Source organism: Lissotriton vulgaris, chromosome 12, assembly GCF_964263255.1.
Source record: "Lissotriton vulgaris chromosome 12, aLisVul1.2, whole genome shotgun sequence".
Lineage (NCBI taxonomy): Eukaryota > Metazoa > Chordata > Amphibia > Caudata > Salamandridae > Lissotriton > Lissotriton vulgaris.
Window position 1 is genome coordinate 359,629,758 of NC_141700.1, and position 25,506 is coordinate 359,655,263.

Consider the following 25,506-nt stretch of genomic DNA (forward strand, 5'->3'; position numbering starts at 1 on the left):
TACAGGAGACCCGCCTACAGTCTATACATGGTGCTAAATTCTATAGCTCTTGGGTCACAGTCGCAAGACTGTCAACTGCCCAGCAAAAAAAAGAACTCTGATATCGAAAAAGGCTGACATCTCCGTATTATCTCATGTTCATGACAAGGAGGGCAGCTGGCTCATCTCTACAGTAAAGAAAAGGGACCTAGAATTTTTTTACGCACCAAATGATAATGCAGTAACCTTCTGGAAAAATACAGTAAAACAACTCGTCACTCCCGGATAACTTTGGTGTAATTCTGGGTGGAGACTTCCTCCTCCCAATGGATGGGAATCTTGACAGGATCTCGGTACATACATTTATAAGTAACAACTCACACAAACAAATGGCACTTTGCTGCAATAGCAATAATCTAGTAGACATGGTGACTTCACAACCCCACAGGATCCGACAATTCCTTCTAGTCAGCCCCACACCTCTCTTTCTCGAGAATAGACCATATCCTAGTGAGCAAATCCCTTCTCCAACTTGCACACATACCCCAAAAATTGAACTGATAGTGGTCTCCGACCATGCATATGTGTCCACGACCCAACACCCCCGCCTAGACAATGGTGTTTAAACGACGAACTTCTAGATGATCCTAACTCTAACATAGAAATTGCGCACGCATTGAAAACTTTTCAGAAAGAACCCCCCCCCAGCGACACATCCCCCACCATAAGAAGGGATGCCCTCAAGGTCACCTTGAGAGGCACACTGATCAACCTCATATCCGCCAAAAACAAAGGAATATCCAATCACCTTCCGGCATTGCAGACAGAGGCACATATCGTAAACTCACAGCTCAGACATACCAAAGGTGGTCCTAAACAAATTTGCAGAATTTGCTGGAAGAAGTTCTGCCAATAGCCGGAGCAACACAGGTCATTGTGCATGATATCTCTTTTTAAGTTGGTAGAGTGATAATATTGTTGTCGTTGTAGAATAGAAGCTACAAAATCTTCTACTGTTTGCCTACCAGATACTACTTTTATTCAGCAGGTTTATGGACTGTCTACGGACCATGTCCCGGTGTTCTAATTTCGGTTAAATGCTTCACCGTGACGTACATACAGCAAAGTCTTCCCCATGCTTTGCCAATAGATGGTGATAATTCTGGGAACATATGCGGTCACAATATATCAATATTATAAGGTACTGCAATGTCATCTTATTATGAGTTTACATTCAGGAATACTGGCCATGCTTATCCTGGGGAGGATTTTTTGTCCGAAAGCTGACATGTGTATGTCTTGCCTTAGAGAATACGTTGCTTTGTTGTATTACTGCCTTGACCTGGCTATGAATTATGGTGTTACTCTAGGGCTTTTCTTTGATTGAGACAAAGGGGAAATAGTAGGGACTCCTTATTTCCCTATATTTTATCAACAATTATGTTTTTGTACCATCGTCCTTACGGATTTGCTGTTTAGCATTAACATATGGAGCCAAGTACTTGATAGGACGGCCGGTTTATGATTTCCCGGCTCGCGGGTTATTCTTCCATTTATTTTTCAGTAAGAAGATGTACCCATGATAAGCTTGGACTCACCTTGCATGTACAATTGAGCATGATTGTGACACAATTATAATTCATTTGCTAACTGGATGTGGTTCACAAATAAGTACACAGGACTTGCACCTCTTTATTTATATTCTTTTCTTTGTGCCCTGCCTCGGGTATACACTTAGTAGCACACCCTTTCTATATTATTTCGATGACTTAGCACATCACAAACCAGGTTTTGGTTTCTGTCTGTTTCCTATGTCTACCAAGATCTTCGATCTTTTTTAATGGTACGCAACTCTTGATTTAAGATTAATAGGATGCTTGACTATGTGGTTCTAAATATATGTACATTATTTGCAGCCTTGAAAAAGTCCATAGGACGAAACGCGTGTTGGCTGCAAGCTTGCTGTATTATATTGAGAAGAATATCAGAAATTAAAAAGAAAGGAAAACTTGGAATGGATTACATTTGATTACTGCTATGGTCTTTGGCCCTCATGCTTCTTGTGTGCCTCGACATTTGTGTATCTAACGAATATCTACAATCATGCCACCTACCTAAGCTATCAGAACAGGACTCCCTAGCTATAAACAAACTGATCTCCATAGAAGAAATCTGAACTGCAATACAAACAATTAAGACCGGAAAAGCCCCAGGCCCTGACAGCTACTCAATCAAATTTTATAAGAACTTTAGCAGCTGTTGGTGTTGCTGTCTATCTGTAGGATCGATCTGGGCTTTCTTGTTTATGCGTTTGTGTAAGGGTTACATATCATCCCACCTGTGATCTGTCAATCAGTTGCTTCAGGCCTAGGTCGCAGGACCTGCCTGACCACATATTTCTGACTCTGGATTGATTGAGGTCTAATTGTGTGGATTCGACAACAGTGATGCGAGTTCATTGTTATGAGTACATCGATCATGATGTACATGGTATTTTTCAATATTAACACTCCCCTTCCTGCCAACCACTCCAGACATGCTGCCTATGTCATAATGGCTTTCAGAGGACCACTTGTCTGTTCTTGGACAACAAGTTCACTCTCTTCGAGAAGGGAGCCAGAGAGAGGGTACTGGCATCCGAGGTCGGGAATGGCTTCTAGTCCAGTAATTCTGATGCAGAAGAAAGGCAGAGGACTTAAACCTATTCTAGACCTTAGCCCTCCTCTGAAGTGTTTTCATAAGAAAGACACGTTCAAGATCCTCTATTTTTCCCCCATTCTGTCTGTCCTGGGTCCAGGTGACCGGATGGTTGCAGTGAATTTGCAGGAAGCCTTTTCTCACATCTATGTCCTGCAATTTCACAGACAAGTGAGTGGCTCTGAGGCTTCTTGGACTCTTGAACCCTGCTAGTGGACCATGCCAGGTGGAAAATGCGTGCTCTGCTGTGGGATCTGAAGTTTCATTGGGCTCAACACCAAGAAACCTCTCAGGTTCTATCCAGTTGTCGGAGGAGGCTGCAAAAGATCTGCACTAGTGGTTGCTGGACCGCAGTGGACAGACGGCAGACCCCTCTCCATATTCCACCTAGACCTAACGGTTGTGATAGATGCAGCTTTGCTAGGTTGGGGAGGCCATCTGAGAGAGGTGGAGGTCAGAGGACTCTGGTCTATGGTTGAAGTCTTCTTCCACATAAACCTTTTGGAGTTTCGAGCAATTCACTTAGTACTAATGACTTTCCTCCTGTCCACACCACCACCACCTGTCCCCACCACCTTCAAATGATACTGTGACAAGCTGGGGTTCATTACTCCTGTGCCAAGAAGTTCTACTCCTCTGGAACTGGCCATGGTCGTACAACACTTGGCAGGATCTTTAAATTCTAGGGTGGACAAACTCGTCTGGCGTTGCTGAGCAGATCATGATGGTGGCTACACTAGGAGGTGGCACAGGGCATCTTCCCGGAGGAGGCTGCAAAAGTTCTGCACTAGTGGTTGCTGGACCGCAGTGGACAGGCGGCAGACCCCTCTCCATATTCCACCTAGACCTAACGGTTGTGATAGATGCAGCTTTGCTAGGTTGGGGAGGCCATCTGAGAGAGGTGGAGGTCAGAGGTCTCTGGTCTATTGTAGAAGTCTGCTTCCACATAAACCTTTTGGAGTTTCGAGCAATTCACTTAGTACTAATGGTTTTTCTCCTATCCACACCACCACCACCTGTCCCCACCACCTCCAAATGATACTGTGACAAGCTGGGGTTCATTGGTCCTTCCCAAGAAGTTCTACTCCTCTGGAACTGGCCATGGGTGTACAACACTTGGCAGGATCTTTAAATTCTAGGGTGTACAAACTCGTCTGGCGTTGCTGAGCAGATCATGATGGTGGCTACACTAGGAGGTGGCACAGGGCATCTTCCAGGAATGGGGGAACACGGTCTAGATCGTTTTGCCACCACCAAGAACAAGCAGTGTTCAAACATTTGCATTTCGGAGTTCCCAAGTCAGTTCTTCTTTGGTGATGCCTTTCGGTTAGATAGGAGCTCGGGACTCCTGCACCCATTCCCGAAATTTAGAAAAGGGTACTCCCAATGTTTATTTTAGGTCTAGAGGGGGGAGTAAAGGCAAAACACTAGAAAGTAGAACCTCTATACTGACCTACTTATTTTTCAAAACTTAGAATAAATCTAATATATTTCACTAAAGATGCAAAATGGATGAAAATATTCACATAGACATATAATACTTTAGTTTTCCATTTATTTTCATTTTAACATCTTAAGATCAAGGAAACATTTTTATCATCTTTTTTAAATATTCCAGTGCAAAAAATACATTATTGGCAAAAGAGAGAAATTTGATTTGGACCCCACAAAGAAAAAAGTGCTATCAAAACATCTGTCATTCATTCCTCATCATTCATTCCTAATCTAACATACTCTCATTTGTGACAAAGTGCAATAGACACAGACAAAAGACAACAGTACATCTGAGATCCCAATTAGTTCTTTGCGGCTAAGTGTCCAATTATTTCATCCTTGATTGTATCCAGATTCATGAGTCACTTATTCATAGGCTTCTTTCTCCTTTTTATCTTTTTGTATAAGGGTCTCAGGTGTATATGGCCATGAAATAATTGGACACTTAGCCGCAAAGAACTAATTGGGATCTCAGATGTACTGTTGTTTTTTGTCTGTTTCTATTGCACTTTGTCACAAATGAGAGTATGTTAGATTAGGAATGAATGATGAGGAATGAATGACAGATGTTTTGATAGCCCTTTTTTTTTTGGACACAGTCAGGGTGTAGGGCGGGGCGGGGTCATACTCAAACCCGCCCTGCCCTACACCCTGACTATTGCGCCGCTGAGACTACATTATCCAGGCTCCTTAGGGCTGCGCTTGCGCAACCACTCATGTGTGGCGTCTGACGAGGTACCCGTCCATGGCGTCAGGCTCGGATCACTGACGAGAGTCGGCGTGTTGATTTATTCCCCGACGCGATCACCATAAGCCAAGCGTGTCGGAACTTCACCCGGATTACAACTCCGTCCGGTTACCACCGCTTGCTGCGCCTATATTGAAGATTGGACTACGGCCACCAAGGGACTTATTTACAACTCCTGTTGAGGAGCTGCTACACTTCCCTACATAACTCTTCACTATTCTCCTGACGGAGCGTTCCATGGGCCTGAAGAGAATCCTGTTAGTAAAAAGGATTCGAAACGCGTAGACCGTGTAGGGTCATCTTGTGTTATCCTGGTGCTTAATTATTTGGCACTAGTGTTTGTGTTTATACACCCAATTAGTGTTTCAATGGAAATTCTTCTTGACAACTAAATAACAAAAATGAAATGATAGTGGTGTATATATAATAACTTTTGCAACCTTTATGAATTACTCTTTAAACTTTAAGTTGACCCTCCATTCTTTCAACTGGTTGATTCTTTCCCAGTGTGCGTGTATTTCTCTATATGTGTATTTTATGGATGTTTGAATGAAAGTGGTTTGAATGTGATATGTCTGTGAAGTGATGATATGGTTGAAACTTTTTACTGTTTTTGTGTCCTAATTGTCATTGTTTGTGAAGAATACAATCTGAAATGGCGCACTAAAATTGAAATGGTGTTCATTTTTTGATTAATTTTGAATAAATAGCTATCTAATAGCCACCCCCGGTATTGAACTGTTGTTTGTACTTTGGTGAAAACTTTGGTCTTAAAAGAACATATCAGTATTGGCATCTTTCTTTCGTTGTTGTGCCTCTTCTGTTGCAGCAGCAGAGCAAGGCCCTGCACCTGAGCCTGCACAACTAACACCTCCATGATGGGAGGCTAGAGTTAACTGCTATTGACCTTCCTTCTCAGGTTGTAAATGCGACAACATTTATCTGTGTGGGATGCTGGGAGAAGTTTTTTGTGTTTGTGCTTCTATGCATATTTACCTCCTGTAAGCCTAGTTATTTGACATCCTTTTTCCCTTTCGTTGGCCCAGCAAGGCCTCATTGTGGCAACAGTTAAAGGTTATTTGTCAGCCTTATCAGCCTTTCTACAGTTACCTGATCACCTTTTTCTGTTGAAATCACCTCTTGGGATGAGTTTCTTGACAGCGCTGACCCACTTGTTTCCACCCAAACCTTTTGTGATGCCCCAATGTGATCTAAATTTGTATCTAATATTTCTAATGGGCACGGTGGTCCCTTGAGGCTGACCCTGAAGACAGTGCTCTTCTTAGCAAGCATGTTGCATGAGTGAGCTACATGCTCTTTCCACCCAGCAGCGGTATACCACCTTCTTCCCAGATAAGCTAGTGCTATGGACTAAGGTAGCATTCATTCTAAATGTTGTCATGCCCATCCACATAAGGCTGTCTTATCACCCTGCAATACTTCTTTGCCCCTCCTCATACATCCAAGGAGGAGGAAAGAATCCATCACTTAGACCCTAAGAGAGCTCTGAATTTCTACATTGATTGCACCAGGGACCAGCATGTGGACAATCAACTCTTCATTGGATTCCCTAGAATGAAGAAAGGAAAGGCAGTACAAAAACAGACCGTCTCAAGATTGACTGTCTGTTGTATGAAGATCTACTATGGACTAACTAAGAAATGCCCTCTGCTGGTGTGTCGAGTGCCGGTTCTGCCAGGCTGTGAAGTGGACGTCAGTTCACATGTTCATGAAGCACTACTGTGGTAACTATTCACAAGTTGAACAATCTGGGGTTAGAAGTATCCATCAGAAGAACAAGTTACTTACCTTTTGTAACTCTCTTTATGGTGGATATTCTAACTGCAGATTTCTCACCGACTCACTGTTCTCCCTGTTCTGTGAAATGTATTCCATTGGTCCATACTAAAAAGATTCCAATTAGAGATGTGCACACTAGCTCAACGTGGTTATTAATGGCTCCACATCTGATGGTATGGGCAGATATTAGAAAGAAACTGACATTGAGGCATGAAAGTGACAGTTAAGTTGGGGCCCCAACGTCTTTTTCGGGATGAGATGGATCAGATGCAGAGCTACACAATGCCACCTACCAGCGCATAAGGGAATTGCTGAGAAAAATCTCTTGATCCAGCCTTGTCCCTGTTGGTATTCACAAGGTGAGGAATCTTCAGTTAAATAGATTGTCCTGTGGTAAATAAAATTACCGGGACTATTTTTCTATACATTAAATGACAATAAGGATAGCTCAATAAAATGAGAGTCAGAGTCCGTGGTATCTCAGTCATACAGGCTTTAATTAAGTATCTCGAGAAACTGGACATCGGGTTCCATCACCACTAAGGTTCAGGAAGGGATATTCAACATTTTATTAACATCACACATTATATATAGTAAAACTGTATAATTGAAATGAATACAGTAGGCGTAACAAGTGAAAAGAGAGAGATAAGAACACATGGGCGTAAAAGAAGGCGTGTAAGGGGGCGTACACGTAGGCGTGTATTGGAAACGTCACAGAAGTGTCATAGGTGGGTGGATGCATAGAGAAATTCTGCAGGGTCAGCAGAAACCTTTACCCTGTGTGCGTGCGCAACTGAGCATGACGTGTAACTGGGGAGAGCTGGGGGGCTTGACTTTTAGCACTAGTAGAGGAGTCTGGTGTCTGGAATGTCAGAACAACCTGCACCTATAGCATATCTGGTATCTCGTGTTTAGAGGATGTATTACCTGGAGTAAAAGGTCTCTCGGGCAGAGGCCGTTCAATACTGAATGCTAGTGCGTGCTTATGGTTCTTCATGCAATGTACCATGGTAACGGGTTCAGTAAATTACTTGCATGGAGACAGGAGGACAGGGCCCTTTGCTCTGCAGCCGGGAATATGTTTACCTATTTCACTAGACTGGAATGTGTTTTTGCGGAGGCTGAGCAGATAACTGTAGGCAAAAATACCATCTTGGCAGGCAGGCCAGGCCGAGCCGGAACCGCTCGCCTGAGCAGGAAGTAAGGTAGAGGTCAGGGATGCATACCTAAACTGCAGTTTTCAGAGACAGAGAAGACTCGGAGCCTCAATTAAGGGCCTGGCTCGGCTGAGCCAGAAAAACGTGAGGAACGTGTGCTTTGCAATATTTAAAAGTGCACCATGTAAAGACGTTGGCACCATAGGCCTAAAAGCCAAATTAACGTGGTTTTCTTGGAGGACTGAATAACTGACATGTTAACGTTGGACGCAAATGCATATGCGTCTTCATGGCAGGCACGGGAAGGGAATTACACGACATACATGGAACATGGGTGCATGGATAGGGTGCGAGTGGGGGACACATTGATTACCTAAAAATTTCTATTTCCTCATTCCCTCCTTGGCCCCTACTTCACCCTTTAGTATATATCTATCTTCATGAGACCATCTATTTGTTCATATAACATCATTTGCTCATCTTTTTTTATTCGGGAACGTGAACTTGGACGGGGAATACAAGCTGTGGCGCACAAGCCGCAAATCGCTGGCCCACATTGCAGACAGAGACAACAACTGAATAGAATAAGCAGTATTATTCCTAGGAATGATAACACTTTCCATCCCCAGGCGGATATCACACTCCAGAGCCAACCGGACCAAGTCCAGGTGCCAGGATTCTGGTGTATCAGGTAAGCTATCTCATGAAGCCTTGTTATCGCTTTATACACTGATGGCGCGTTATTAGGAATAAACACGCAGCAACTGGATCCGATCACTCTACAAGCCCCGCCCCTATCGGCCAGGATGACGTCAAGAACAAGGCGGTTTTGAAGAACAACAAGTCTCATAGCAGACTGCTCTTCGGTCAGGTTACCCAAAGCAGAAGTAGTCTCATTCACTACTGCTTCCAAAGTTCTGGTTAATCTACGTATTAATTTACTATTTTGAATGGGGCCTATGAAGAAAAAGAATCCTTTATTGAAATCTGTATATTGCTCCAATGTTGTTTCAGTCTGATCGACAATCGGGGTCTTGATCTCCCTTCTATGTCTTACATGCACAAGATGTGAATTTCGATGATAATCAGGTGGGGCTAGAAAAACAGGTGGTAATAGGAACGCGATATAACACGTTCCATCCCAATCCAAGGGCAGATGTACATAGGCTGTCTGACCACAAATAAAATAGGAATGGCGAGAGGCTTTGAAAGTAGACTTTCCTTTATCACTGAATTCGACTACAGTATTACAATCACTGTGTCCTAGATGTACTGAACCATTCTTTCTAACGCATAATTCGCCTTTCACTGGTAAAACTGTTATAAACGGCAAGTCCGAATTAGTCTCGGACTGGACGTTCAGAATCATGAAATTGAGGGAAAAATTACCTAATTCATACACTTCATTTTCTAGATCGGTCCCTGTCCTTTGGGGAAGACCGTCTGCGTCTGGGAAACATGCTTTATTCATGACTGTATTCAGGTTCCCCCATATCCAATTGCCTTGGGAAACCTTGGACTTACTGTCTAGGGAGGACATTAAAGCAAACCATGCTCCGCACGAACCATTGTGTGTAAACGGATAGGGAAAGAGGGGCAGAGCTCCCTTGTATTTCTGATAGGGTGGGAGTCGGCCACATACCCAGCAATTTGTGGCATTGCTGGTCTGGTGAGTATGGTGTAACATACGGATAAAAGTGTTGTTGCGCATTGCTAAACGATAGGATAGCTCGTGAGGGGGCAGGTCACTGAAAGTGTGCTCTACAGTGTCATTAGAGGAAGTATGTACATGGGAACCAGGAGGAGGAAAGAAAACATGTAGCATTAAACTTATGCATACAATCGATATACTCAGAACAAACATAAAAATTAAAGTAATGACGCATCTGCTGTGCAGGTTTTTGCAATATTTTTCTCTCTTTTCGATTCGCCTATCTCTCTGACTATTTGGGTCTATCTTATACATGTCAGAAACCTGTCTAACCGCTTCACCCGAGGGGGACTTAAACAATTAAACACTGTCTGACTTACTAGACCTTAGTTTAGATTTGTACTCCTGTTGCGGAGTTTTCTCTAACAGGGGGAGTTTAGAGTCAGTATCGGGGCAGTCCTTGGGAAATGTCTTTGGACACAGTCCATGAAATCGCTTGATGTGGCTGGAGTGGAGCCACCCTTTTCTTCCCTCAACTGTAACAGCGGTCCTCGTGGTCATCTACACCAATTTCGGCTCCTTCCACCTGGGCTCCAGAGGGCTTGAGCGGTCAAAGTTGCGGACCAACACCAGGTCACCCGGAACGATTTCATGCGGTTTCACTTGGGTGTTGTCCGGGAAGGCAGCCGCGACCTGTGAACGACAAGAGAGTAGTGCAGACATCAAGGAAGCCAGGTAATCTGTCAGCATGTTACTATCAACATCAGTAATCTTACGAGGCATAGGCGTACCCCACATGTTTGGAGGTCTGCCGAAGACTACCTCATAGGGAGATAGTCCGGTTCTGGAATGAGCTACCATACGCATGTAAAAGAGGGCAACCGGCAGGGCTACCATCCAATCTACACCTTTTTCTGCACAGACCTTCAGAGTCTGATTATGTCTCTCGACGAGACCAGCTGCTTCGGGGTGTCGTACACAGTGAAATTTCCACTGGTATCCTAACAGGAGTGATACCTGTTTCATCAGTTCGGACGAGAATGGCTGTCCATTATCAGAGTACACGACACGGGGCAAGCCGTATCGCGGGAAGAATTCACGGACCAACTGTTTGGCAGTGGTCACGGCAGTGTAATCTGGGACTGGGTACGCTTCTGTCCACCTGGAAAGGGCACATACAACTACGAGGACATACTTAAATCCTCTACATCTGTCCATCTGGATATAATCCATCTGGAGGACTTCGAAAGGGTGGTCAGGAGGATGGAATCCACCTTGTTCCACGGGGATACCTTTGCCTGGATTGAACTGACAACAGATCATGCAGGTACGCACTTTCTGTTTTGCTGCTGCACGTAAATGCTTGTTGAACCAAATATTCTGGATGCTGTCTAACATGGCTTTTTCTCCTAAGTGTGCTGGACTATGTGCTGTATTAATGATAACTTGAACCATAGAGTCGGGGAGAAACCATGTGGCTCTTCCCTTCGTCATCCATCCCTGATCTGTCTGGATCCCTCCTTGTTCAGTCCATTTCTTGATTTCATCTGGAGTTGCATGTGTCTGTATGTCGAGTACATCTAGTGTGGGATCCTTAACTGTCATACAATGTCTCTTCGTTGATTTTTCAGTCTTTGTCGGATCAGTCGGTATGTCTGTTTGAGTCTGAGCTGTGAGTTTAGCTGTTCGATCTGCCAGGTCGTTACCCTGGGAAATGGTGTCAGTGACTTTCGTATGTGCTTTGCACTTCATGATAGCAATGGATGCAGGTAGATGTATGGCATCTAACAGTGCTTGAATGAGGGGACCATGCTGTATCTTGGCGCCGTGAGAAGTTAAAAAACCTCTTTCTTGCCAGAGGATACCGAAGTCGTGAACGACTCCGAATGCGTACTGTGAATCTGTTTTATATGTTTACTTTCAGGTTCTTGGCTCGTATGCAGGCTTGGGTCAGAGCGATGAGCTCTGCTGCTTGGGCAGACAATGTGTCAATACAATGTGTTTCTATGACTTCAGTTTCAGTGGTCACTGCATATGCGGCCACTAACTCTCCTGTGCTTGTTCTCATACATGAACCATCCACGTAAAGTGTCAGGTCTGGGTCGGGCAATGCAATGTCTGTCAAGTCTTGTCTGGGTTTTGTTACCGTATTAATGACTTCCACGCAGTCATGTGGAGTAGGGTCAGTTGTACTTGAGGGTAACAATGTGGCAGGGTTTAAAGTGTTGCAACGTCTGATCTCTATGTGGGGCTGAAACAATGTCAATTCATATCCTGTCAGTCTCGCTATGGTCAAGTGCTGTGTCTGGGTTCGGTTCAGGAGAACTTCCACGGAGTGTGGAACTTGTACTGTCAGGGGATGTCCTAACACTATTGAGTCGCTTTGTCTGATAGCTAGAGCTGTTGCTGCAACTGATTTTAGGCACTCAGGCAAAGCCTGGGCTACTGGATCCAATGTACTAGAAAAATAAGCACAAGGCTTGTGTTTTCCTGCTTGATCTTGTGTAAGAACAGATAATGCTGTGCCATCGCGTTCAGTGACAAAAAGTGTAAAAGGTTTGCTGTAACATGGTGTCGCTAAAACTGGTGCTTGACATAGGGCTTTCTTCAATTCGTCAAAAGCAAGTGTATGTTCTTGAGTCCAAGGGAGGACAGTCGAAGTCGCTGCCTCCTGTGTTGTCAACTGTATGAGTGGCTTGGCTAGATATGCATACTGAGGAATCCATTGTCTGCAGTACGAAGTGAGGCCAATGAAGGCCCGTACTTCCTTTTGTGTCTTGGGTTGTGGCAGATGTGCAATGAACTGAATGCGGTCTGGTGTCAACTGTCTACCCCACTTGGACAGCAAGTGTCCAAGGTATACCACTTGCTGGGCACAGAATTGTAGCTTCGAAGGGGACACTTTATGCCCCTTTTCGGCCAAGAAATACAAGACAGTCAGTGATGCGTGTTCGCAGTCACGTTCGGTCCGTGCTGTAATTAACAGATCGTCAACATATTGGAGTAGGGCAGTGTCAGTAGGCATGTGAATACAGTCTAGTTGTCGTTTCAGGGCTTGGCTGTAAATATTAGGACTTTCCGTGAACCCTTGAGGAGCACGTTCAAATTTGAAGCTTCGGCCATTTAAACAGAATCCGAAAAGATACTGGCTTTCCGGATGGATGGGGACACTAAAGAAGGCGTTCTTGAGATCGATAACAGTAAAGAACGCTGCTTCGGAATCAATGGCAGTCAATAAGGAAGAAATGTCTGGGACCACTGGGTACTGGGGTAATATGCATTTATTTAACTCTCGAAGGTCGATCACCAATCTGTAGACCGGTGGTGCATTTGGATCAGTTCGTTTAAGAAACGGAATGATTGGAGGATTACATACATTGGAGTCGGTTTCTACAACCACTCCTTGTGCAATCAGTTCGTCAATAATTTTCAGCAAGGCTGCTACAGCCTCAGGTGGTAACTTGTATTGTCGGATTCGAGGCAGTATAACTCCTTGTTTGAGAGTAACACGATATGGTGTAATGTGCATACAACCAACATCAGTCGGACCTTGTGCCCATAAATGCCGTGGTACATTCTGCAATCTTGGATCAAAATCTCTTAACACATAATGTCCTTTAAAATCACGTAAAAACAATCTCACTCCTTCCGGAGAACAACATATTACTGCTCCTAGTGCTTTCAATGTTTTAATACCAAGCAGATTTTCAGGACATGCTTTCGTAAGTAACAAGTCTGTGGTACGGGACAATGGACCAACTTCTAGGGAAACTGGCTTTGACACTGCGTTAACAATAGGCTTTCCTGAAAAACCGAGGGAAACATTCTGTGAGCCTGAGAGGGGTGCCCCTGGAACCTCGTCATGACTGATGGTAGTTCTGCTCGCCCCTGTGTCAATCAAAAATGTTCTGTCTTTCCCTAATACCTGACTATGTACATAGGGACCCTCTTGATCTACAGGAACCTCGATAAGGGGCAAGCCAACCTCCCTCTCTAGGCTGTTTCATGAGTACTGCTGATAATCGGGGTAATCTGACTGTGCATACTGGTACATTTGTTGCGTGACATGTTGTGTGGCAGCAATGGGTTGGGGCTGGGGTACAGCCACTGTCTGTTGTGCATTCTGTGGAGGTTGCGTGTTCTGTCGACTATGTTGTGGAACATGTTCTTGTCTAGGTGGACGCGGTCTTTCTTTCGTCCTGCCTGTAGCGATATTGTATTTTAGAACGGCACATTCGTTTATATAGTGACCTGGCTGCTTACAATAATTGCAGTTCCCTTTAACAGGAGCTGCATAATGACCTGGCGGTGCCATACCCTTCTTCTGACCGTCAGCTGGGACAGACTGAGCAACAAGTACTTTCATTTTCGTGTCTTTAATACGTCTCTGTTCATGTTCATGTTCCTCTCTAATTCGATTCTGGTGATACTGTAACATTTGTAACATCTGAGAAGGGCTATTTGCTTGCCATGTACTCTCGACTTTCAGTACTCTATTTTTAACTTGTGGTAAGGAATTCTCTACTAATTTGGTCACAAAAAGATGTGGATATGATTCACTACTTGTTTTCAGGCCGCTATTAATAATGAAACATTTCTCGAATCTGGAATAAAAATCACTAGTGTCTTCGTCCTGTTTCTGTTTGCAGGCTGAGATTGCATCCCAGTCTTCCTTTTTCGTAGTTAGTAATCTTGGTAAAACCTGTATTAACAACTCGGGTAATGCTTTGGCTTTTTCCCCAAGACCAGTACCAGGAACTCGTGAATTGTCTTCGTCTTCTAATTCTGCCCAATCTATCTTTTTCTCTCCCACCTCCCACTCTTTTTCTTTCAGTTTTTCGTAAATGCCGGCTGGCAACAGTACCTTTAACATTTTAATAATATCGGGATATGTATACTCCCCCATACGGAGCATGTCTTTTAATTCACGGTGGAACCCTGCTGGATCTTTATCGTGACAGGGCACTAATTTTTTCATTTCCAATAGTTCTATTTTCGATAAGGGGGTGTAGACAAACACTCGTTCAAGTGTACCGTCTGTCTTCCGGACGGGATGAACTTCTCGTAAGGGATTCTGTCTGTCTATGTAAAAAGTTTTCCTTACTGGGGGTGGAACGGGAACAAAATGTGGAGTCAGGAAAGTTCTATATTTGTGTCGTTGTTCTAGAATGATATTAATTAAATCGGTACCTAGGCCTCTCCATCTACCTAGGAGCAACTCTTCCAATATATTATATAGGGGACCTGGATCAGAATGCTGACTCTCATACAGTATAATGAGATGCTGGATCATGTACGTACCAGCTAATCGTTGTTCGTCTGGGGAAAGATTCAAAAATGTTTGTGCTACTGAATCATCTTTATATACACTAGAATTGCTAGCCCATTGAACTGCTGACCGGGCTAGTTCCTGTTCATGCATGGTACTGAGTTCACTGTAACCTATTCGTTGTTTCAGTACTTTATCAGTGGCTTGGAATAAATGCTCAAGAGAACATTGTTCTGGTATGGGAGAAAGAAAACGTTTCTTGCATTCTGGGCGTATGGGTCTGTCAAAAGGTCTTGCCCTACCTACATACGCTATTGTATTTGGGGCTTCAGTTTCTATATCTTCGTCCTCTGAGACTTCTTCCTCCGCTTTCTCGGCTTCTCTCGCTGCTTTTTCCCTTGCGTGTATGTCTAGAATTTCTTTACGAATCTTTCTGTACATGGATTCTATACAACCTTGTTTACTATGTTTACCATCAGCTATGTTGTCACTCCATTTTATCAGGACTTTCATCTCTTCTTTGTTTTTACCTGGCTGATCTTGTTCTCTTATCAAACAATTTATCAAAAACTGTAAGATCATATTTTGCGTCTCCACCTTGTTGTGTGCCATGGCCTCGTGAATACTTTCTGGTCTCTCCCCAGTTCTGATAAAATGATATATGTTATCTAAATGTTCTCTCATATCTGGAAAAATAGTCAAATAGTTTGTAACACGTCGTAAACGTATTGAATATAGGATCATCTGGTCTTCGCCAGGTACTGGATCATATCTGCAATCAGTAAGGTACTGTTTAAGGGCTGCGTATGTAGTTACTTTTGGTGTGCGTTGTAATGCTGCTTCTCTGAGTGTGGTTCGTTTTATTTGAGGCGGGGTGATAGGGGGACCTCCTACTGCTCCTCCTGAAGTGTGACCATCAACTATTACTGGCTGTGCTGTTACTGGTGGCGGTGTAGGCGGTAAAGTAGGTGTAGGTAATGTAGATTGGCCCTGGGTTGCAGGCGGGATAAAAGGATTGCCAGGACCCGTGACAGGAGAAACAGTGGGGGAAGAAACAATGGGGGAACTCGTGTCCTGAACAGGGTGTTGAGGATTATTATTAGTAGGTGATACACGTGCATTAGCATACTCTGGAGCAACGTCATCTAAATAGGAAGAAAGGAAAATGTCCGCTGCGGTCTGTTTATGACGGAGTTTAGTCGGGACCAATGGTGGCGGCAAGTTACGGGGTACTTCCGGGGTCGCCTTGGGTAGGCCCTCGGCGAGAACAGGATACAGACCTGTAATAAGGGCATTTCTTTGTCTGTCTAATTGTTCTACTTTGACTCGTTCACCTTCTTCTAGTAGCTCCCTTTCTTTAGCTTTTTCAGATTCTTCTCTACTTTTCTCTGCTTTCCTAATTTCTTTCTCTGTTCTTCTATGCGCTTCTTTACGCCACAATTCTATAGCATCTTTCTGGGATTGTCTGGCCTTCTTTTTCCATAGTGCTTCTTCTACTCTCATGATGCATTCAGCATCCCATGTCCCTGAGACAGGCCATCTATACTTCTCTTCCAGATCCTTGGTATAATCAACCCATAAGTCTAAATACAGTATGGCATCCAAGCCATGCTTTTGGTACATAAAATGACCAGGAGTGTCCCTAGGCGGGACGGGAACGTAATTTCGAGAACAGCGGCATATTTGAACTTACTTGAACGTGAACACAATAAACACAGTAATGAATAGCAAACAATCATTCATACCACGACATTAAACACATTAAAACATTTCAGACTGATACTACCTGATACATAGAAAAACATAAATTCTGAAAATCTCGAGAAACAATACTAGAATACTGAATCACTAGATGCACTGCTAAAGCAGTACAGACATACCGGTCCCATAAAGAGACACGTCGTACCGCATCCACCTAAGTGAACACGTCTGGACCGGGTCTGTGTACCAAGACCCGTCTTGACCGGGCACAAATTAATGAACCCGTCTAAGATGCGTTCCCAACAAAGGTACTCACCGGGAAGCAGAAACTGAAGGCCTCGGAAACTCGACACTGGACTGGACTGGACTGGTACGACTACTACGCATGCGCTTCGGAACAGGTGGGCCTCGGGATACCTCGGACCTTGCTCTCTCTCGGCTTGGGGCTCTGGTCGGGATCCTCCGCATTCCTCACCGCCTCGTCTGGATGCCGGGTCGCAGTCTCCGTCTCCTCCGTGGGCCTGAGGGGGATAGCAGGAAAACCCGCAGGTGTGCACAGGAGTCCGTCACGGCTGTAGTAGGGGTCAGGGGCCTGCGTTACATCGCCGGCGCGTGGGGAAGGGGAGGGGTCCCTATTCGGGCGCCAGATTATGTGGTAAATAAAATTACCGGGACTATTTTTCTATACATTAAATGACAATAAGGATAGCTCAATAAAATGAGAGTCAGAGTCCGTGGTATCTGAGTCATACGGGCTTTAATTAAGTATCTCGAGAAACTGGACATCGGGTTCCATCACCACTAAGGTTCAGGAAGGGATATTCAACATTTTATTAACATCACACATTATATATAGTAAAACTGTATAATTGAAATGAATACAGTAGGCGTAACAAGTGAAAAGAGAGAGATAAGAACACATGGGCGTAAAAGAAGGCGTGTAAGGGGGCGTACATGTAGGCGTGTATTGGGAACGTCACAGAAGTGTCATAGGTGGGTGGATGCATAGAGAAATTCTGCAGGGTCAGCAGAAACCTTTACCCTGTGTGCGTGCGCAACTGAGCATGACGTGTAACTGGGGAGAGCTGGGGGGCTTGACTTTTAGCACTAGTAGAGGAGTCTGGTGTCTGGGATGTCAGAATGACCTGCACCTATAGCATATCTGGTATCTCGTGTTTAGAGGATGTATTACCTGAAGTAAAAGGTCTCTCGGGCAGAGGCCGTTCAATACTGAATGCTAGTGCGTGCTTATGGTTCTTCATGCAATGTACGGGGCCATGGGCCTACCATGGTAACGGGTTCAGTAAATTACTTGCATGGAGACAGGAGGACAGGGCCCTTTGCTCTGCAGCCGGGAATATGTTTACCTATTTCACTAGACTGGAATGTGTTTTTGCGGAGGCTGAGCAGATAACTGTAGGCAAAAATACCGTCTTGGCAGGCAGGCCAGGCCGAGCCGGGCACCGCTCGCCTGAGCAGGAAGTAAGGTAGAGGTAAGGGATGCATACCTAAACTGCAGTTTTCAGAGACAGAGAAGACTCGGAGCCTCAATTAAGGGCCTGGCTCGGCTGAGCCAGAAAAACGTGAAGAACGTGTGCTTTGCAATATTTAAAAGTGCACCATGTAAAGACGTTGGCACCATAGGCCTAAAAGCCAAATTAACGTGGTTTTCTTGGAGGACTGAATAACTGACATGTTAACGTTGGACGCAAATGCATATGCGTCTTCATGGCAGGCACGGGAAGGGAATTACACGACATACATGGAACATAGGTGCATGGATAGGGTGCGAGTGGGGGACACATTGATTACCTAAAAATGTCTATTTCCTCAGTCCACCAAAAAGAGTGTTAGCAAAGGTAAGTAAGTTGCTCATTCAAATGCATAAAAAATGATAGTAATGACCTGAACTCTTGGTTTCTTTCATTTATAATTACATTGATTTTTTTTTTTTAAGTATTTCTTTATTAGATGTTTTATCGTACTTGCATTCAGCATTGGTTACAGGTCAATTTACACAACAGAAATGACTGTTTCAAAGAACCCCCATCCCTTCATTTTACATATCATATAAGATGATGGCATGTGGATTGACACATGTCCTTTCCCTTCTTCCTCTAGGATATCTATCCCCAGTCCTATTCCATCATCCTATGTGGTACACATTCTTTCCTTTGTCGGAAGATCCACCAGTAGTCTTACATGCATCTTCACGCCCTCCCATCTATTCGATCCATTCAGTCTGGTCATTCCTGAACACCCTTCTCCCTGTGCCAAGGCGGAGATGGAACATTATCCTCCCCCATCCACCTTCTCAAAGGCTGTCAGTGTGGTACTCCATGATTCCAGATTGTCAGTCACTTTTTCATCCCTTCGTGACATTTTAATACAGGTTTCCTCTGCCAACAGCAATTCAATGGTATTTCTCACCCAGAGCGATGTTTTTAGGCTCCTAGGGCCAAATGTACACCGCTTTTTTCAGGTTGCAAACAGCCCGATTCGCCGTTTGCGACTGGATAAAAGCATTTTTCTATGTACAAAGCCCTATTTTGCGATTCGGAAACCTATTACCGAATCGCCAAGTGGGTTTATGATTCAGAATTAGGAAGGGGCATGTTAGGGGCATCCCTTCCTAATAGCGACTCACAGCAGTATGTGTGAATGTTTTACGACTGCAATCCCGGTCGCAAAACTGTCACCCTTCCCCTTTGTGAATGGTTGTAAAAACATTTTTGAAGACCAGGCAGTGATCCCACTGCCCACTCTTAAAAAATTAAAAGAACACTTTTTGTTTATAAAACGCAAACTGTTTTCCTTTAAGGAAAACGGGCTGCATTTAAAAAATAAATGAATATGCAAACATTGCTTTATTCAAAACCAGTCACAGACATGGTGGTCTTCTGACCCCAGCAGGCCACCTTCCCTGTGATTTTAGCGATCCCCAGTGGGTCGTAATTTGCAACCTACCTCATGAATATTAATGAGGTAGGTCTATTTGCATGGAGACAGGAGGACAGGGCCCTTTGCTCTGCAGCCGGGAATATGTTTACCTATTTCACTAGACTGGAATGTGTTTTTGCGGAGGCTGAGCAGATAACTGTAGGCAAAAATACCGTCTTGGCAGGCAGGCCAGGCCGAGCCGGGCACCGCTCGCCTGAGCAGGAAGTAAGGTAGAGGTCAGGGATGCATACCTAAACTGCAGTTTTCAGAGACAGAGAAGACTCGGAGCCTCAATTAAGGGCCTGGCTCGGCTGAGCCAGAAAAACGTGAAGAACGTGTGCTTTGCAATATTTAAAAGTGCACCATGTAAAGACGTTGGCACCATAGGCCTAAAAGCCAAATTAACGTGGTTTTCTTGGAGGACTGAATAACTGACATGTTAACGTTGGACGCAAATGCATATGCGTCTTCATGGCAGGCACGGGAAGGGAATTACACGACATACATGGAACATGGGTGCATGGATAGGGTGCGAGTGGGGGACACATTGATTACCTAAAAATGTCTATTTCCTCAGTCCACCAAAAAGAGTGTTAGCAAAGGTAAGTAAGTTGCTCATTCAAATGCATAAAAAATGATAGTAATGACCTGAACTCTTGGTTTCTTTCATTTATAATTACATTGATTTTTTTTTTAAAGTATTTCTTTATTAGATGTTTTATCGTACTTGCATTCAGCATTGGTTACAGGTCAATTTACACAACAGAAATGACTGTTTCAAAGAACCCCCATCCCTTCATTTTACATATCATATAAGATGATGGCATGTGGATTGACACATGTCCTTTCCCTTCTTCCTCTAGGATATCTATCCCCAGTCCTATTCCATCATCCTATGTGGTACACATTCTTTCCTTTGTCGGAAGATCCACCAGTAGTCTTACATGCATCTTCACGCCCTCCCATCTATTCGATCCATTCAGTCTGGTCATTCCTGAACACCCTTCTCCCTGTGCCAAGGCGGAGATGGAACATTATCCTCCCCCATCCATCTTCTCAAAGGCTGTCAGTGTGGTACTCCATGATTCCAGATTGTCAGTCACTTTTTCATCCCTTCGTGACATTTTAATACAGGTTTCCTCTGCCAACAGCAATTCAATGGTATTTCTCACCCAGAGCGATGTTTTTAGGCTCCTAGGGCCAAATGTACACAGCTTTTTTCAGGTTGCAAACAGCCCGATTCGCCGTTTGCGACTGGATAAAAGCATTTTTCTATGTACAAAGCCCTATTTTGCGATTCGGAAACCTATTACCGAATCGCCAAGTGGGTTTATGATTCAGAATTAGGAAGGGGCATGTTAGGGGCATCCCTTCCTAATAGCGACTCACAGCAGTATGTGTGAATGTTTTACGACTGCAATCCCGGTCGCAAAACTGTCACCCTTCCCCTTTGTGAATGGTTGTAAAAACATTTTTGAAGACCAGGCAGTGATCCCACTGCCCACTCTTAAAAAATTAAAAGAACACTTTTTGTTTATAAAACGCAAACTGTTTTCCTTTAAGGAAAACGGGCTGCATTTAAAAAATAAATGAATATGCAAACATTGCTTTATTCAAAACCAGTCACAGACATGGTGGTCTTCTGACCCCAGCAGGCCACCTTCCCTGTGATTTTAGCGATCCCAAGTGGGTCGTAATTTGCAACCTATCTCATGAATATTAATGAGGTAGGTCTATTTGCAACCCACTGGGAATCGCAAAATGTGGCAAAGACACATTAGTATATAGGTGTTAACGATTCTCAAATAGCAAATCACAAAAATTCGCTATTTGGGAATCATGAAGCCAAAGCTGTGTACATCTGTCCACTAGTTCCCAGCCACCCCAACCCATGGCAACTTTTTGTTAGTAGCAAAACTAGTGAGAAATTTGACCTGCATCTTTAGATGTTGTGGTTTTCTCATGATTCCCAGAAGGCACTGCCTCAGGGCAACATCAGGGGTAAACCTTGAGGCTCTTCGGAGTTGCATCACCACCACCCCTCCAGTAAGCTACACCACATCAAAATACCAGGGTAGGTGTATAAAAGGAGCCCTCGTCCACATCGCGGATAAGATGCTGAGCGACCAGCATATATTCAGCTTAATTTAATCAGGGTGAGCTAAGTACAATATACATAATTGAAATGGATTAGTTTGAATCTCGCATTGCCAAAAACCCACTTTATCATAGCACTGGTCACCTTCCAATCGCTGTCTATCTACTCACCCAGATCTGCCCTTAATGTGGCTCTAGCTAGCTCCTTCCTAGGTATGTCCACCTTAAGGGCTTTGTGCATCCAGGACACCACATGCCCACCCTCTTTCATACTAAGAATCGCTTGAAGGGTCTCGGTGCAGAGGGGAGTAAATCCAGATATCTATGGCTCCCATGCAATTTTTTCATATTGTAAGTATTGGCCCTCACCCACAGATAATGTCTCCTGTGCCTCCAGATAGGAAATGAATTGCTCCCCAGGATACATGTCTCCCAGGAGCGAACATGGCTCTGTGTGACACTATACGATGAACATATTCCTGCTAATCTTTCAGAATGGCTTTAACACCCATATCCCTAGATCCCTAGAGGAGGGAGGGCACCGAAGGACCCCAAGGACTATTCGTTCCCAGTGTGTTGCACCAAATATGGATATTTCCCTTCCACCCTAGCCTCCCTCATCAGTAGTTCCAGTAGAGGTGTGTCTACTCTGCACATATCCCCCGTAGCAGAGGACTCTCCCAGTTGTGTGTCTGATTCTTATTTTCCCGTATGTTGTATGGGAGAAGTGTGGCTCAATGATTAGAGCGGCAGACCCTGATGCAGTGGGCTAGCCCGGGATTAGGGTTCAATTCCCCGCCTCGGCGGGTCTTGGGCTCAAAATTCCACGGACCTGATAATTCTCGCCTCGGTGCCTATTCCAATCATAGAGTCCCCCTCTGCAACTCTGGGCAATAGCTTGCTTAATCTCCACAACGCTAAGGATGCCTGGCCTCCACCTAGGGGGTGACCAGGAGTGGATGCCTCACAGGGAAAGCCAGGATGGGTTCCACAGCGGTATTCATACAAGCGCCTTGAGACCCTTGCGGGTGAGTAGTGCACTATACAAGTATCAATTTATGTGTGCTGCGTAATAGTATAGCTCTATATCGGGGATATACGTACATAGTTAAAATAGCAAATGCAAAACAAAAATGAATAAAAAGTAATCTAGAGCCTCCTACGTGATCTCTGCTCGATAACTAAAGTAAACGGAGACAGAAAGGCTCGGTTGAAATAAATACAGATGATTTTACATATGTTCCTTTTAAAGTATCACATCGACTCCTTTTACAGAAAATTAAAATATAATGTAATGGTCAACATTCTTCTCTGGGGAAGTTGGTAACCCTACCTCCCTCCAACTTCAGGAATACCAGAAATACAATTCCACTGTCAGGGGGGAAAAAACTCAACTCCATCTTGTGCACAAAGCCAGGCTTGAGGTATCCAAAATAGATTACAAGGACCTTCCTTTAAACTGACTCGCTCATACCTGCAATGCAGGGCACACACATAAACATGCCCAGAGATCACCTGGAATGTCAGCACTAGATTCTGTGTTAGCACAGAGAAGCAGAACTTTACACGTATCCTTCACTTCAGTGACACAGATACAAAGGGCAGAAGTCCACTGTCAGTGTAACAAGGGTACCTTTGGTACCCCTCTGGGTTATGGGACAGCCCTAAACCTCTGCACACACAGCAGATTAGTGTGGGGCTAGAGCCAAAAATGTAAAATCGTGGTAGCAGATTCATGCAATCAGTCACTCAGGTTTGAGGAACATGACTGACTGTACATGATGCAGGGTACAATCCTGTCCCAACAAAGTCTTGTCCTTTGATTGTGGGTATTATTTCTCAACACCTGCTAACTTGGCTTCTAATGGACTTAAGGACCCCTGCTTGCTTGGAGATTCTTACACCACCACCAGATTCTTAGACACAGTTTAAAAGTCCCACAGTTGATTGCCATCTTGTCTAATGATCTAATATTCCTGTCAAAATACTATTTTTATTTGATGAAAAGTCATTCTTGAATACGGCATCTAGCAGTGCATCAGTGTAAAATCTTCAGAAGTCAAGCACCTTCATCACTAGCCATTTATGACACCCTAAATATATACTTCAATTACAAATAGCCCACGTACATAAGCCCCTGGAAACCACACAATAGCAAAACACAATTAACAGCATGAATATCCCTCAACCAAACCCACTCTAGCCCACTGGAGCCTACACTAAATACATCCTCCCTAACTTCATATCCCCTGCTCCAGATCCTCAGTGTCCTCCTAGCAGTAGCCCTGTGGCAAAACAATAACCCTCCATGATCTTTATATTACTAAGAAGTAGCACATCTTCACATAAATTTAAACAGCTCATAACAACCTCAATTAAGAAACCTACACTAAACGCAGGAAACATGGACTGCTACTTGTTTAGCAAGGAAAAACATGTGTCTGAAATCGACATCCTCTGAGCATGTAACTGTAATTTGTTACAGACCTAAACCTTGAAGCATCAGCCACCCATTTTTAAATGCTACATGAGCAAACAATCAATTGTATATTCCTGCATAATTTACAGTCCTCGTTATGTCGTTTACAAGCAACATATTTGAGAATTAATAACATTGTCTAGCTCACACAACCTGAAATTAAAATGACCATTGCCCACGTTTACAATTAAAAAGTAGAAAGGTGGACTAAAGTGTTGTATTGTGTTTTTCCACAGGAGACGAGCTGTATCCAGAAGAACCAGATCTGACAGGCGAGAAGGAATGTGTTCTGTCCTCAGATGTTTTACTGAAAAGCGGGAGTAGGCTTCACAGAATTGAACATCTGGACCGTCACACTATGAATATCTATGTGAACATTGAGCCAAAATACAAACATATCCACCCTCTTACTGTCAACTTGATCAACCGTGCAGAATGCTGTAGTCAATTATAATCAGTCATATCAATGCACACCTGCATTTAAGGATTAAAGTGAGATAACATGTTCTGATAATTTTTTGTCTATATTATTGTTCAGACTATATCAGTGTTCATAACAAGGTTCATACCTATACTGCTAACATAAAGATTTATACATTGTTAACAGTGAATTACGGCGATGTTTTTCATCTAGGGGTTCTGAATGACATCAAACCGACATTGAAAGCAAAAGAAACCCTGAGGTTAAAAATATCCCTATAATCCAATTTTTGCCCAACTAACATTTTAAGTTATGTATGTTATGCAGATTTGTAGAGCTTACTATCACCTGAGAGGGTATCCTGGCACTTAGAAGTTGAGTTTAGGCACACCTAAGGCCTAGTCGACCTACTCAGAAGCCAGGTCTTCAGCTTCTTGCAGAATGTAATAAGTTAGTAGGCTCTTGTATGTAGCAGCAAGTCTTTCCATGCTTTAGGAGCAATGTAGGAGAAGGCTTGAGTGCCTGGTCTGGGTTTTTGTATTTATGGGATTTGTGCAAGTAGGAGTCTGAATGAGCAGAGGTGTCTGGAAGGTTTGTAAAAGCAGATGCGATTGTTGAGGTATGCTGTAGAAGTGTTATGTAGTGCCTTGAAAGTGTAGGTGAGGAGTTTGAATTGTGCTAGTCTGTGAATAGTTAGCCAGTGGAGCTTCTTCAGGTGTGGTGTGATGTGGGTGCAGCATGGAAGGTTGAGAGTGATTCTGGGCGCCATGTTCTGAATGGCCTACAGCCTTCTGGTGAATCTTTTGTTGATTCCAACATAGATCGTGTTCCCAGGTGCTGATTTAGAGCCAGTTGAAAATCTCCCACCGCTTCAGTTTGGGGCCAGGTAAAGAAATGTGGTTTCTTCTCCAATTATTGTAATTTAAACTTTTATTTAGTGGAGAAGTCAGATTACAATTTTGAAAAGGCCACTTTTAGAAAATGTCCCTTTTCCCAGCCAAAACAACTGTGCCTTTTTACCAGTTCCCTGGGTTACATGACTGTGAATGACTTTGCTGTTATGGACTGTG

The 25,506-nt window shown here is 43.8% G+C and overlaps 1 protein-coding gene across 1 annotated transcript in view; it reads left to right on the top strand.

Annotated features, from left to right (window-relative positions):
- Positions 1-24,529, top strand: part of NUDT19 (nudix hydrolase 19) — a 148,856-nt gene extending 124,327 nt beyond the window's left edge. The window contains exon 3 of the mRNA XM_086945129.1: positions 24,252-24,529. Coding sequence (XP_086801255.1) covers positions 24,252-24,469 — 218 coding nt within the window. The 3' untranslated portion in view covers positions 24,470-24,529. The remainder of the gene's footprint in view (positions 1-24,251) is intronic.
- The last annotated feature ends 977 nt before the right edge of the window (positions 24,530-25,506 follow it).